Genomic DNA, 15283 nt, shown 5'->3' on the forward strand with positions numbered 1-15283 from the left:
ATTCAGACGGTGGCCGCACAGCTCTATTTATTTATCAAAGCTCATAGTTTGTATAAAGGCTGAATTCTCCTCTCTGTAAATTCTACCTCAATAAACCGAACTAAAAATAAAACTCCTCCAAATCTTCCTGTCTTACATCAGTCTAAACTCCTGAGTGGTCGTCGCAGCCCTGCATGACCCCACCTCCTCCAGAAGCCTTCCCTGATTGCACCCTGTCCCGCAGGCTGGCCCCCAGGACTCCCCTGTACTCACGTGTGCCTCCAGCTCTCAGCACTGACAACCCCTCGTGACGACCAGCTAGCTCTGTGACTGTCCTGCCCCCAGACAGTGGCAGGCAGGTGCCATGTCTGTGTTGGTCCCCAGCATGCCAGGAACACAGTAATTATCAATACGTCGATGTAACAGGCACTGTCGGAGACTCTGCTCTGATGCCACGAGGATCGAGACAGAGCTTCCTGCCCCGAAGGAACGGACACGTGAGTACAGGAGACAGACGAGAAATGAGATCTGCAGGGAAACATACAGTGTGGTCAAAGGTGACAGGGTGATGGGAGAAAGTAAGGCAGGATAACACAAGGGGGTGTGATTTTAAACAGGCAGGGGAGGTGGCACTGAGGAGGCAGGGGAGGTGGCACTGAGGAGGGGGTGTCTGAGCAGACACCTGAGGGAGGCAGCCTTGCGGGTATCTGGGGGAACAGAGTCTCTCACAGAGGGAACAGCCAGTGCCAAGAGCCAGCGCGACTGGACTATGCTGGGTGTGTCTGAGGAACAGTGAGGAGAAACCACGTACTCAGAGCAGAGTGAGCAGGGGAAGGAGTGGAGGAGGTGAGGGCAGCAGGATGGGACAGGATCCAGGATCGAGTATGAGGGTCGGGGGCAGGGGGAGGATGGGAGGTCGGTTTGAGTGAAATGGGAGCCGTGGAGAATTCTGAGCAGAGCGGGGACACGACCTGATTCCGGGGTTCCCAGGTGCCGCGGGTGGACCAGACTGTGTGAGGCTGGGGCAGGAGAGCAGGGAGGTAGTGACTGCCCCGGACCGGGGAGAGACCTGGTGGGGGCCCTGGCGCCGGTGAGTGTCCGACGCACTTAGGAGGGACAGTAGCTGAAGGCATCAGGGGCTGCATTTTGCTAAGAAAGGTTTCAGCCGCAGCAGCAGGAACGGTACGGCGGCCATTTCCGGGGACTGAGAAGATGGCCGGAGAAGTTGGTTTGTGGGTGGACCAGCAAGCTCCCACACGGGGCCTCGCCCAGACTGTCCCCGTCCAGGCTCTGGTGGGGTGCAAAGGAAGGTGTCCTCACAGCCCGGGTCTTGCCTTCTGGAGCTTTTTTCTTGGCCGCCTCCTGCGTGTGCAAGCCACACACCCGTCTGGGGACAGACGGCCACCACCCAAGACCCTGTTGACCGGGCATGCGCATCCATGGCCGCAACCTTGGGCACCTCTCGGGGCTGGGGCTCTGAGCCCTCATTGCCTGCCCAGCAGGGCCTTCCGGCTCACACCCCCACCTGGTCCGCCTCTGGGTCTCTAAGGAGACCCCTGAGGGGACAGAAGGTGACATGGGGTGGGAAATCTCTCAGGGAGAGGTTAAGAAGAGCCGCTGCTGAGTCACAGCCGTGGGTCCCCTATGAGTCAGCACTGGCAGGGGCCCCAGGAACTGGGGGCTGGGGGTGGGGTGGGGAGGGCAGTTCCCACGCCCAGAGGAACCAGGCGGTTGGGGCACTGGGGCTTCCCCCACTGCCTCTCCCATCCTGTGCTGGGCTCCAGGGGATATTCAGAGGACTCTGGGGGGAGGAAACGGGGAAGGGGGGGCCTGACCACTGCACTGGGCTCCTGGAATCCTCTCCTCATCTGACCCAGTTCAGGAATGCAGAGGCTGCCCGCCCAGCAAACGTGTTGCAGCAAGAAGAAGTAGAGCTAGCCTTCAAGAGGGACCACGTGCCAGGGAGGGATTTGTGGGGCCCTCCATTCTTGGGGCTTTCTATTTAAGAAGAGCTCCTTACTCCTGCAGCCTCTGCACTTTGGCAGTGGAGGTTCCACCCTGGGGGTGGGGTGCAGGCAGAGTCCACAGCTGCTGAGAAGTAAGGGGTGTGGGAGGCAAGGGGAGCTGAGCTCCCAGCCTCACAGAGAGGAGCGTTCTGGAATCTGCTGCCCCCTGGTGGTGGCCTCGGGCAGCTGGGCGGGAGGAAGAGTGCGTTGGAGCGCTTCTCCGGGCCAATCCTGGAAGGAAGATGGGGAAAGGCCTCGCTGGGCATTGCAGCTCTGCCGCCTCCAGGCTGTGCCACCTTAGGCAAGGGGCAGACCCTCTCTGGGCCTCAGTTGCCCATCTGTAAAAAGGACAATATCCACTTTGTTGGCTTGCCAGGAAGAGTCTGAAATGATTGTGAATGAATGAATGAATGTTTCATATTCCTTTTCAGTTAAGGAAGGGGAGGGCACAGGAAATGACCCCACCCACGAAGGCCCATTACTATTTCCTCCCAACCTCTTCCTTGCATGCCCTCCCTCTCGGGGAATTATCCCCCATTTAAGGGGGAGTTAGGGATAAAGTAGGGCTGGACCCTAGTAGCCTTTTGGGGGGTCTCTAGGGCCATCCACCTGCCTGGGCCAGCTGGAGCTTGGCTTTCTGAGCTGAGACCTGAGAAAGGGGGCAAGGTTTGGGGAAGGTGGACCTGTCAAGGGGACAGCCAGGCAGGGCTATGGTGAGGGAGCAAATGGGGGGGGGGCATAGCCAGGTAGAGCAGGGCCATGGCCCAACAAGGGTTAAAGCCTAGGCTTGAGTGGGGTGCAGGAAGGTTTCTCTGGTCCCCTGTCAGACTGGGATGGGGGATAAATAAATAAACAACATGAGAAATCTGTCAGCTCAGCCCTGGCCAATGGGAGGCCACCTGGCTCCACAGTCTGCCCTGAGGTGACCTCCTTCCACCAGCCACCAGCCACAGTGGCCACAGCAGGCAGGGACTATGTGTGTGTTGGGGAGTTTATGGGGTTATGTGTGTGTGGGTCCCTGGAGGGAGACTCGGCAAGTGTCCATTCCCTGCTGGGGGTGCCCAAGTACCAGGTGTGTGTGTGTAAGGGAATCGGGGGGCTCCACGTAAGCATCTCCAGATCAGGGGAGCCCCGACCTGTGTACAACTTCTGCGTTGACCTCCTGTATGTGGCCTGGGTATCTGGCCATGTATGTGCCTATGCCAGAGGGCCGCAGGTACACATGTCCCTAAGTGTCTCTGTATTTCCTGTGTCCTTATGGATGGACCCCTGTGGCCCCAGGGACCTGCCTGGGGAGTCTCGTGGGTGTGAGCGTTGGTTCTATGAATTCTAGCATGCCTCTGCCCTTTGTACATGAGTGATTGAGCTTATATTTGTGTGTCTGTGTGTGCCCCTGAGGCTGCGTGCCTGGCGTATCTCTATATACGTGTTTCTATTCTGTGTGTGTACCCATGTGTGTTGGGGGTATGGTGCTACGGCGCAGTCCCACGACCCTGCACCTAGAGGGTGCGGAGGTATGTTGGTTCTGTGTGTATCCCTGTATCTTTGTGTATCTTGTGTGTGCTCTCTCGTCCGTGCACGCGTGTGTGTTCTGTGGCCATCCCTGCAAAGTGAAGTCTGAGCATGTGTTTTGTGCGTGTGCCCCCGGCTCCTCTCTAAGCATATTTCAGTTCTGAGGACAATCCTCCTGTCCTGTGGAAGTGATGTGTCTGTATTTTGCGTGTGTCTGTGGGCTTCCTGGGTCTATGTGTGTAGCTCCGTTCTGTGGACATCCTCGTGTGGCCCTGTGGCCGGTACCCCAGTGTCCCTACGTGTCCCGACATCCCCTCCCGTGGGTATGTGTCTGGAAACCCCTTGCACACCCTTCCCTGTGTTTCTGGTCCGCGTGCCTTTGTGCGCGTGTGCTCCCCGTGCGCCTTTGAGGTCTACGTGCGTCTGGGTCCCTGCGTGTGCCCGCTCGCGCCCCCGTGTCCCCCGCGCGGGCCCCGGGAGCTGCGTCCTGACGCCCCGTGGGCATCCCCGCGTGCGTCCCGGTGCGCCTGGAGGGAGGCCTCGGGACACACAGGGCCGCCGCCAGACCCACCGCCCGGCAGGGCGCGGGGAGGAGGGAGGGGGCGGCGGCGGCGGGGAGCGCGGGCACGTCACCGAGACAGACAGGCGGGCGGGCGGGAGGCGGCGGCCGCGGGTTCGAGCCGGCGCCGGAGCCCCGCCGCCCCCTCCCCCGGCTCGCGGCCCGGGCGGGGGGGGGCGCCCAGCACCGAAGCCGCCGAAATGCAATTTCCCCTGCTGGCGCCTCGACTCAGGGGTCTTTTCCGGGCTGGTTTGGAAAGAAGAGGGGCACCGCGGCGGCGGCCCAAAATGAGGTGAGCACGGGCGCCGGGCGGGCGGGGGCGCCGCCCGCGGGGAGGGGGCGCGGCGGGGCGGGGCGGCGGCGGGACCCGGCTCCGGCCCCCTCGCGCACCTGCTCGCGGCCCGGGGGCCGGCGCCCCGGCCTCTGCGGCCCGGCCCTCCATTGTTGCGGAGGCTGGAGAAGGGGGGCGGGGAGGGCCCGGCGGCATCTCTGCGTCTCGCTTTCCCCGAGGAGGGGAGCCAGGAAGGCCAGACCTCGCAAAGAGGACAGGCCCTCAAGTCCCCAAGCCTGGGCCGCCGGGCTGGGGGGGGGGGGGGGGGGACGGCGGGCCGAGATGCCCCCGCAGGGCGGGGACGCATGATGGGGGGCTTAGGGACAGGGAGCACCGGCCGCCCGACACCTGACCACAGGGAGGCCCCGGGGCCGGGCGGCGGCGAGCTTTGTTCTTGGGGGCGCAGAGCGGGTGGGGGGCCTTGGATACCCAGGGCTGGAAGAGGCTCCGGCCCCGCGCGCGCTTTCGGAAAGGCGCCCCCGGCCAAGTTCACGGGCGCGCGGGCCTGCGCGGGCCCTGCGGAGATCGATCTCGGCGGGGGCCCGGCTAGGGCCTGGCTGTGGCTGTGGCCGTGGCCCCGGGGCTGCAGCGGCGATGCCTGCAGGAGCCCCGGCGCTCTCCGCGGGCTCCCAGCCGGTCTGTCATTACCGGCTGCGGCTGCGGGGTATTTACTGGGGCCAAGATTTGCTAACAGGAACACGCCCTCCAAAACTGGCCATAGAAGGGAAAAATGGCCCAGAATCCCACTGCTGGGGAGCCCTTTTAAAGCGACAGGACTCCTTTCACAGGGACTTCGCCCTGGAGGGCAGGCTGAGGGTGGGGGGATGAAGATCCCTCATTGGCTGATAGGAGCTGAGAAGTGCCCCCGCCCCCCGCACCCCAGTGCACTTCAGTTTCCCCCAACTCCTTTCCCACCCATTCCACGCGGCCCTGGACTACTCACAGATTTACAGAGTTAGATACTCCCAAATCCCTGACCAAGTCTCCCAATCCACACTTTGTACGTGGACAGACATCCTCCCCATTATTACATCACCTGCAGGAATGCTCATACACTCACACACAGAGTCAGTCACAATAATACTGCCACGTGGGCACACACATCACCCCCAATGACGAGGACATCCAGGGCTGACAGCTGGAAAACATTGCTACATTGAAAAATGCAGCCACTGCCGACGGTGGCTACAGTGTAGACAGCTTTGCATATAACACTGACACACATAGTTCTCTATGGCACACGCAGAACACTCACTGTTGCACGGGCACCCGAGGGCTGTTACCCAGAGTCACCATGACTACCACAAATATATTAAATGCCCAGACGCAGTTATAGATGGATACCATTATCCACAGGAACTGGCATCCATGTGCCTGCCCGAGCTAGGACCTACAGTCACCGCGGTCACCCAGGCAACTGAACACACATATACATCGATGGTACAAGGCCTGTACAGACCCTGACATCGTGGCATACACACATGCAGACCCCCAATAACACAGCTGCACGTGCGGACACATGGCTGCCCGGGGTGAAACTGACCTCCGAGACACCCATTATGACACTGTCACCCACAAACAGACATGAACACTCCAACAGTACCTATCCCTGTAGTCATCTACCCTAACCCTTGCTTATACCCCTGGACACCTACCATAATACCAACACACACACAGACAGAGTAACACCTGCACAATGGCACATGACCCACAGGACAATGACACAGGGACAGGCAGAAATCCGCAGTCACCAGGGATGGCCATAAATCCCACACTTGTTTATTGAGCATCTGTTACGTGCCGGGCTGCAAGAGATCAACTTCCTGCCCTCTCGGAGCTGACATTTTAGTGAGAGGGAGGGGGCACCATAATCAGCTCACACACAGACTACAGTCACCCACAGTGACACTGACAGACGCCAGACACCCACACACCCTGGCTCACACATCGACCTGCAATTACCCACAATTAGCCTGACACACACCCACAGTCACACTGACATCCACACACAAACAGAGGCCTGCGGGAGTGCCGACACTTGTGCCAACACAAAGACACCGCTGGCATAGAGACAGTCACCCACTATAGCACACACCCACCTGGATATACAGGCACCCACAGAACCCCCCAGAATAGCCCACCAGAGTAGCTTGGAACCCAAGCCCACTGCAGCCCCCCCCCCTCTGGGAACGGGTCCATTGGTAGCTGTTACCTGCGTTTTGGCAGATGGAATCCATCCTGACCCAGACCCAGGCTCACCCTGCACCATGAACCTCAGCAGAAGTGTCTGAATTTCCCATCAACCTGCCCTAGGCCCCTCCACAAGGCCCAACACTAGCCCTGGGGAAGCCAGAGCCTTCTTGCCCGACCCCTGGCCCCATATCTGGTGGCCTTGGGACAGAAGCTCAGGCTCCGAGCCCACTGGGTGCCCCCAGGTCTTGGTGGGACAGATGAACCCCTTGGCTGAGGACCCCACCTGAAAGGCCAGGCAGCTGGAGAGGACGCCAGGAAGATAGCATGGCGAGGGCAGGTGGGAACCTGAGAAGCCATGGTGGTATCGGGGAAATGAGGGGCCCCCTCCCCCCCACAGCCTGGGCCATCAATGGGACCCCACTTGGGCCCCCAAGTGCACTTTTGTTACACACTCCATCATGGGCTCTTTGTCTGCCAGGCCCTCACCAGCTCCTCCTGCACGCCCCCCACCAACGTCTATCCACACACACAAGGGGACACACACAGGGACAGATGCACACTGGGACATACAAACAGGGGCATGCAAACAGGAACACATGCATGGACATCCATACAGGGACACACAGGCTGCCAGACACCCTCTGGAAGCTCTTGGGTCTGACCTCATGCCCCTGCTCCCTGTTCTTCAACGTGACAGCAGAGCTGCCTCCATCCATCGTCTCCCCATCTGGCTCCACTGGGACCTCTCGCCTCCAACTCTGACCTCCAGACCCATGCCAGCTGCTTTGCCTTCCTGGAGCGCAGGGTGAGGGTAGGGGTGGGGGCAGGTCAGTGTGGCTTCTGGATGGCTCCGCTCACCCCATGACTCCCAACCCCCTGCCTAGACAATTCCTCCCAGCTGGGATGCGGTGGAGTGTATGTGTGTGCGGGGACTCCCAAGGACTAAGGACCAGGAAGAGGCAGAATAAGGCTAAAAGACACTGAAGAGTGTTCCTCACTCGCGCCAAGACCTGGGGTTGGGGGTAGGAGGAGACAGCTACCCACCTCCATTATGCTGAGGTTCAAAGTCAGATGGAAAACCCAACTGGCCCTCCAGAAAGCTGGTAGGATGCTGGATGGGAAGAACAGTCAGCTTCCCCTCTCCTACCTTCCCAAGGGCCCCAAGTCCAGACAGTGAGATGCAGACAGACCAGAGGCCACCCCTCACCAAGGGCCAGCCCCAGACATAGAGGGGACAGGCTAATGGACACAGATCAGGTGTAAAGAGGCAGACCCACACAGGCAGACCCAGACAGCCAGAGACAGGAGCACACACAGAGCGGGAGACCCAGATGAATACTGGCCCATGAGGGGTAGCCAGACACAGACACCAAGGGCAAGGGCAGAAGCCTGCACTGACCACCGCAGACAAAGGCGGACAGTCAGACCCAGGAGAGGCCCCAGGCAGCCCCTCCCCCATAGGGCTGGGAGGGGCTGCGTGTTTCCTCCCACCCCTTCCTTTCTCGCCTTCTTATCCCAGCTCTGACCATCCAGACCAGGCACCCTCTGATGTCCTTCCCTTGTCTTAAGATCAACCCTTCTAGAGACTTCCCTCCTGTAGGTCAAGGTCAGAGCCTTCAAGGAAGCAAGCCAGAGAGGAGGCACAGAAGGAAAAGGGTGTCTTGAGGAGTCCCCCACCAATGTGTCCAGTACCTCATGCCTGATGACCCCTCATTCTAGCTCCATAGTCATCACAAACAAAGCTTTTGAGGAACCTGGGTGAATTCTGTTCCAAAATCTCAGAGCCTCATTATCCTCAGCAATACAATGGGTATCCTAGTAATAGAGTGGTGTATGTAAAGCATCATTATTGTAACCCTGCCCTCCCAAAACACCCTTCTCCCCAACAGTTCTAGGCATTCTGCTCTTTAGGACTTTGATCTTCAAGGCAGGAGACCCCACATGCTCCCTTAGAAGGACCTAGATATTCTGAGCCTGGCAAACGGGAGCCCTCACCCCATCGCCTGAATGGGGGCCCTGTTGGCTGGGTTGATGGACGGTGGGAGAGGGCTCCCTACTCTGAACTCCAGACAGGTGTGGGAACGTGACTGGACCCCTGCCCAGGGGCAAGAGGGGTGGGCTCTATGGAAGGGACTTCAAGAGGTAAGGGAATTCCACGGGGGAGGGGGGGCCGAGTGTTTCGGGGATCTGGCGCCTTGGGGTTCCTATTTGGGGACAGGTCCTGTCGCGGTGGGCCTTAGGGCGGTTGGGCTTCAAGGGAATGGCTCTGGGGACTCTGTAGGGACATGGCCTATGGGGATCTAGGCAGGCAGGCTTCAGAGGAGGGTCCTGAGGGGCGGGGCTCAGCGGCCTTAGGTGCTCCTAAGGCCAGCAGTGTGCGGAGAAGGGGTGGGTTCTGAGGACAGGGTCTTGGGGCAGGCCTTAGGAGAGCTGGGCTTTTTGAAGATAGGCTTAGAAGGCGGTTTTATGAAGGTTGAGCTTGGGGGCGGGCTTTAGGGGACGGGCCCTCAGAACCGGCCACCTGTGGGAGGACATTGGGGGCAGGTTTTAGGGAGGGCCTGGGTCGGTGGCTTCCGAGGGGCAGGTCTCTGGGGGCAGGCTCTGGGTGGGGATCTCGGGAACCAGGCAAGGAGAGTTGTGCTGGCTCAGTCTGCCTCCGCCAGGGGGCGTTTTGGGGTTCGCTTAAGCTCAGCACATTTGGGATCCCTGATCCCCCTTAGGGTTACTCCAGGGGGTTCCTTTAGGGCTCAATATTCCCCAGGGAAGTGGAAAGGGACCAGAAATTTGAAGGCCCCCTCCCCAGGCAATCCCTGGGGGTCCCCAGATCCAGGTTGGGGGCGGCCTTTCCTGAAACTGCATGGGGGGGGACCCCAGGGAACGGGCGCCCAAATCTGCGGGCCCCTGGGGGGAGGGACTCGGGGCCCCGTTTTACAGCTGAGGGAATAGGGAGGGGCAGCATCTTGGCGTAGTCGGAGTTCGAGCAGGTATTTGACAGACGCCTGGTTTGAAGCCCGAGGGTGAGTGACCCTGTGCCCCCACATCATGGGGGCAGCCCCCGCGTCGCTGCATCCATGGGCACTAACCTCAGAAGGTCCTGAATTCAGATGTCGAGACCCTCCAGGCAGCCAGTGGGTGTCTCCTCTAGTCCTCTGACTTCTCCCTGGTCGGGTGGGCAAGTGGACCCTGGGGTGGGCCTGGCCCTGGCCCCACTGCTGGTCCCGCATTTGCAAAGGGGAACAACCCCCCCCGGGGTTGTTGTGATTCATAAACAATAGTGCCGGAACACAGAGACTCACAGAAGGTATTACATTGTATTAAAATGACTTGTTTATCTCTTTGTTGCGTCCATGTCCCGGGGGCAATAACCGCCAGGCACCCAGCCGTCTTGGGGCCACTAGGAATCCCTCCTTTGCCTCACACTAGCATTGCTCTTTGGCCTCAGACTCCCAAACTGACAAATAGGAGTAATCTGCACTTCTAGGGCCGTTTTGAAGATGATTTGAGTAAATGCGTCAAGAAGCAAGCCCAGCGTCCAGTACTGCTACATCTGTGTAGCAAAGTCTACATAAATATCTACAGTTATTATTATTTATATTTATCTTGTGCTTTTTCCAGGTCCTGCTTGCTGACTTACTGAGTCAATAAGTCCCTCCCTCCCTCCTCTCTCCTTCCTCACACTATCTGGGTTTTTTGCCCCCCCCCCCCCCCCCCGCCCCAGTCTTGGCCCCTGGAGAAGTTGCCAAGGGTTTGGGGGAACATTCAACCTGTCGGTGAGTTTGGGCAGCTCAGGCAAACCATCGACCGTTGAGTGGACCCCGAGGCCTGGAACTGCCATCCACCCATCATGACCCCTACCTTCCAGATCTGGGGGGCCAGGGTATCTCCCAGATCCAACCTGAGCATCCCCTTCTTTAGGCCACAGCGAAGGTCACAATCAACATTCATTGTTGTCGGTGGGTTGTGAGGACGGAGGCCAGACCCACCGAGGGATGAATGTCACTGTGGCTGGGCCGGACACAGCCTGAGGGGAATGGGCTAGGGGACAAGACCCACTCATACAATGCCCTGACCTCAGCCTCTCACCCCTTGAGGAGAGCTGGCATCTGGGATCCTGATGGACACAGGCCTGATCTGGCGAATAAATCCTTGGGTGTGTGTGGGGGGGTGGTAGTTTGGGGGACAGATCACAGGCTCAGGGCTGGGCACTTGAAAAATCTTTCTGAGGACTTGGTGAGCCCTGTTCTCAGAAGGCTCGGTAAAGGTTTCTCGGATGGATGGATGGATGGATGGATGGACGGATGGGGTGGGCAGGCAGCATAGCCCCTTTTCTCCGTGTCCAAGTCCTGGGCCCAGCTTTCTCCCTTTCCTTGCCCAGCACCCACAGACCCCTGCTTTACCCTTGATTGCACGCCCACTTAGCACCTTGGTGCCTGCTGACCCCTCCATCTGCCAGTCTCTACCCCACCTGGGTAACTCCTGGAGGTCTCATTTGAGGGGGTGAGGATTGAGGCACTGGTGAGTGCTGGGGGTCCCCCCATTAGCCCAACCTGTGCCTCTGCACCTCCCATGATGTTTTGTCTCACCTCCTATCCACCCGAGGGCCAGCACCTAGCCTTGCGGGCTAAGGTAACTGGATGGGGGAGATAGGTTTTTGTGTTTGTAAGTATGGACAGGTGGCCTTATACCTCAATGAGTTTATCCATTAAATGGGGGTTCCACTGAGATGATGGGCATGAAAGCTCCCTGAGGGAGACCTGAGCTAGGGGCCTTAATCCTTGTCCTTTCCCCGCCCATGTGCCTGGCACCATCCCCCTTCCTGAGACAATTGGAGCATCAGTAGCTCCCCCTTTCCCCAAAGAGCCCAGGGGCACCTGGCTCCTCCCCCAGCCCAAGGGAAGGAAGAAAGAAGTTACTAAGTTGCTGACTATATCAATGCTTGTCTTTGGGGTGGGGCTTCCACCCCCTCTCCATCACCCTGTGGGGCAGGAGTGGCAGGCCTCACAGGCCTCCTCCAAGGAGGGGTAGGCAGGGGTAGCCCTCCCAATGCCCTCTGGGGGGTGTGTCTCCTAATTGTGGGTGCCCCCTGCAGCCTGTGTTCTGTCACCCCCCATTGCCCCCCGCCCACCCAGAGATCATGCATCCCTTGGCAGGTGCATTTATGGGGGAGCAGCAGCAAGCCCCCCTGTGACAATAAGGAACCTCCCACAGCCTGCTCCTCCCCCTTCACACCCCCTTGGAGGTATAAGGAGGGAACTGACAGCCCAGACTCGCAGGCTCCAGAGAAGGGAAGGGAGGGGCAGAGAGGAAGGGGTAGAAAGACGAGCTTTGGGCAGGCAGCGTTTATTCTCTTCTGCCCCTCTGCCTGGCACACATTGCCCAGCTATGGGAACCTTCGACCTATGGACAGATTACCTGGGTTTGGCACGTCTGGTGGGGGCTCTGCGTGGGGAAGAGGAGCCTGAAACCAGGCTGGACCCCCAGCCACAGCCAGCTCCAGGACCAGGGGGTCGGAGGCCCAGCCCGGAATCTTCACCAGCTCCTGAACGCCTGTGCTCTTTCTGCAAACACAACGGCGAGTCCCGGGCCATCTACCAGTCCCACGTGCTCAAGGATGAGGCGGGCCGAGTGCTGTGTCCTATCCTGCGTGACTATGTGTGCCCCCAGTGTGGTGCCACGCGCGACCGTGCCCACACGCGCCGTTTCTGCCCACTCACTGGCCAGGGCTACACCTCTGTCTACAGCTACACCACCCGCAACTCAGCTGGCAAGAAGGTCTCCCGGCCTGACAAGGCAAGGATGCAGGATGCAGGGAATCGCCGAGCGGGAGCAGGAGCGGCAGCAGCAGCGTGTGCAGGTGGCTGGGGGCACCCGCTGTGGAGGGGGCGGCACTGGGCTTGTGGCTAAGCCCTTGGGGCCTCTGTGAAGTAGGATTAACCCCGGTGCCCACTTTAGAGGGTTGGGGGGAGATAATCAGCGTAGAAGACTTAGAACAATATTCTAGAAGTGTTGCCCAGTGTGAATAAGCTGGGGCTGGGAATAATTTGTGGCCTTGGGCAGGGGACCTCTCTGGGCCCATGGGGAAGGTGCCATCCTTTTCCAGGCACCGGGTGCTGTCAGGGAGGCTATGGGGACTCAGGACGGATCTGTGGCTAGGTACAGCAGGGGCTCCGATCCTGTTTGGCACTTAGGAGCTGTGCAGCCTGAGAGAAGTTCTCAGCCTCTCTGAACCCCAGCTTCCTCACGGCTCCTCCTTTGTTCACTCATTTGCCAAATAGCTTGTGTGTGTCTTGTGCCAAGTGGTGGGCTGTACCAGCAATGGAAAAAGGTAGGATGACAGTTAAAACAGTGTGATGAGTGCTGAATGGAGGAATCTAGAGGAAGCACCTGATTCAGATGAAGGGGTCCAGGAGGGCTTCCTGAAGGAAATGACTTTTGGAAGTTTAATTCGGTTTGATGGAGTGCTAGAAGTGTGGCCCAGACACTGGGGCTTGTTGAGGAACTTGGTGAAGTTCAGTGTATATGGAACAAAATGTGTGTGCTTGTATGGTAGAGAGAGAGGCGTCAGAGATTTGGGGGACAGCGGAAGGGCCTAAAGGTCTTGGACTTGGGTACTAGGGAACCACGGGCGGGACAAGACCAGGTTTGCATGTTAAGAGTGTGCTAGACTGCAGCCGACCGGTTGGACTGTGGGGACAGATTTAAGAGTGTTGGAAGGCAGGGCACTAGTCCTCCAGGCAGAGGTGTCCACGGCAGCAAGGAGGGAGAAAGGCCTGGCACCTGGGGAAATGTACGGTTGGAGAGGAACATCAGGACTTTGCCGTGTGTGGATCAGCTCAGGAGGGCAGCTGGGGCGAAAGCTTACGAGATCTTTAGGTGAAGCCTCCCTGAGGTCTGGCTCTCCCCACACCGCTTGGCCCACCACGTGGGGTCACCCAGTCTCATCAAATGTGGATCCCAATGCTGCAGGTATTCTGCAAGTCTGGGTGGGGCCCCAGGACCTGCATTTCTACGGAGCTCCCAGCCTTGTGGGAATGCCGGGGAGCAGGCAGGCTGCAGGCTTCGAGCAGCTCGAGCCTACACAGCAGGGGTTATTATAGATGCGAAAGGCCTCAGCTCCTGTGGGGTTTTAAAACAGAAATTGTTTTAGCAACTTTGTCTTTGTGCAAGTCAATCAGCAGGGGAGCTGGGTCTGACTGGGCCATACTGCTGCCCTTTTGAGTGCTTTTTGTGGGTACAGGCTCCCCATCAGAGTGTGAGCTCCATGAGGGAGGTGACTGGGCGGGACAACCCCACCCTCACCGCCAGCAGCTGTGCAGTGAACATTTGTTAAAAGAATTGAGTGCCTCCATGAGTAGATACTATTCCCCCAAGAGATTCAATGAGGTCTGCCTGGGAGGTGGGGAAAGCTGAAGGGACATAGAGATGATGGTCTCAAATTTTTTTTTCCCTCTTCAGTTGGTGGGAACAGGGAAGTTCCCTTCCCTAGGCATGGAGGGTGGGGGGTTGAGCAGCTCTCACCGCCATACTGGTAGAAAGGCCAGCCTCCAGTAATGTTCTGGTATTACAGATCTGGGGTCCCCAGAACCCTGTGGCCGCAAGGGGGCAGCACAGTCAGCCAGAGTTAGAGTTTCTGCGCTTTGTGTCCAGCTCTGGGTCCCACCCTGGACGGGCAGGGCCTGGAGTGTCAAAGAGGTGCTATTCCAGGAGCAGCCCCCAAGTGGCGCTAGAGCCCCAACAGCCCTAAAGTTTGAACCTGTACTTTGGGAGCATTGAATCATATACCCTATTATTGTTTTTCTCCTTTTCCCTTCCACTTTTAAACTCCAGGTTCCAAAGGTGCTGGGAAGTCTTCTGGACCCTCGCCTTCTTCCTGCTGCCCCTCCACTTCTGCCTAGGAGACCGGTGCAGGGAGGATGGAGATGCTGCCTTCCCTTGGGTGTGGGGACCCAGGCTTGATGGAAGATGTATTTTGGGGGAAGATCGACCTTGCAAGGACCTGCCCCTGGGCCCTTGCCCCAGCCTGGAGGCCTGGTAAGAAAGCAGGGCCTGGGAGCGCAGCTGAAAGAGCCCCCATCAGGAAGGAGGTGGCCGTCAGGCACCCTGGCCCTCCCTCCCCAGCACCGGGTACCCAGTCAGCGCTCAATAAATGCTTATGAATGGATCAGCGTAATAGGCCAGGTCTTGGGATGAGGTAGCGTGAACAGGTCCAGAGGTGCTGGGGCACCTCTTTTCTATCCTGGCTGCATCTACCAGCCCCCGCATGTTATTCTGACCACCACTCTCCCCACCTGTTATTTGCATTTTGGTTCATCCTGGAGCACTGGGTGAGCTGCTTTATGCTGAGATGGAAGTGGGCACCAGAGGGCACTTCTGAGCACGGCACTTGCTGCCAGGTTAGCACCATGAAGCCATTTCTGTGATGTCTGGTATTTTCAAACTCCCATCCCTCACACAATGACATGCCAAATGGGTAGAACTGTCCACACTGGAGGTGGGGGCCTGATCCGAGAGGGGAATTGAGAGACAATTAGACTAAGCTCTCCCTCCTCCTCCCTCAAATCATCCCGACCAAGGAGGCCCTCAGTGAATGTTAAGGTCCTCACAGAGGCCTCAGAAACCAGGGCCATGGAGTCACGTGCCAGACCCTTCAGAATAAGGGAAGGACTTGGGGGGAGGGGCAGGGCTAGGCAAAGAATGGCAATA

General features: G+C 58.6%; 1 protein-coding gene across 1 annotated transcript; it reads left to right on the forward strand.

Moving 5' to 3' along the window:
- Window positions 1-10315: 10315 nt before the first annotated feature.
- NANOS3 (nanos C2HC-type zinc finger 3) lies at window positions 10316-14741 on the forward strand. The gene is made up of 2 exons (XM_026488016.4): window positions 10316-12434; window positions 14408-14741. The coding sequence occupies exons 1-2, from the start codon at window positions 11963-11965 to the stop codon at window positions 14473-14475; spliced, it is 540 nt and encodes a 179-aa protein (XP_026343801.1). The 5' UTR covers window positions 10316-11962; the 3' UTR covers window positions 14476-14741.
- Window positions 14742-15283: the final 542 nt, after the last annotated feature.

Source organism: Ursus arctos, unplaced genomic scaffold, assembly GCF_023065955.2.
Source record: "Ursus arctos isolate Adak ecotype North America unplaced genomic scaffold, UrsArc2.0 scaffold_14, whole genome shotgun sequence".
Classification (NCBI taxonomy): domain Eukaryota; kingdom Metazoa; phylum Chordata; class Mammalia; order Carnivora; family Ursidae; genus Ursus; species Ursus arctos.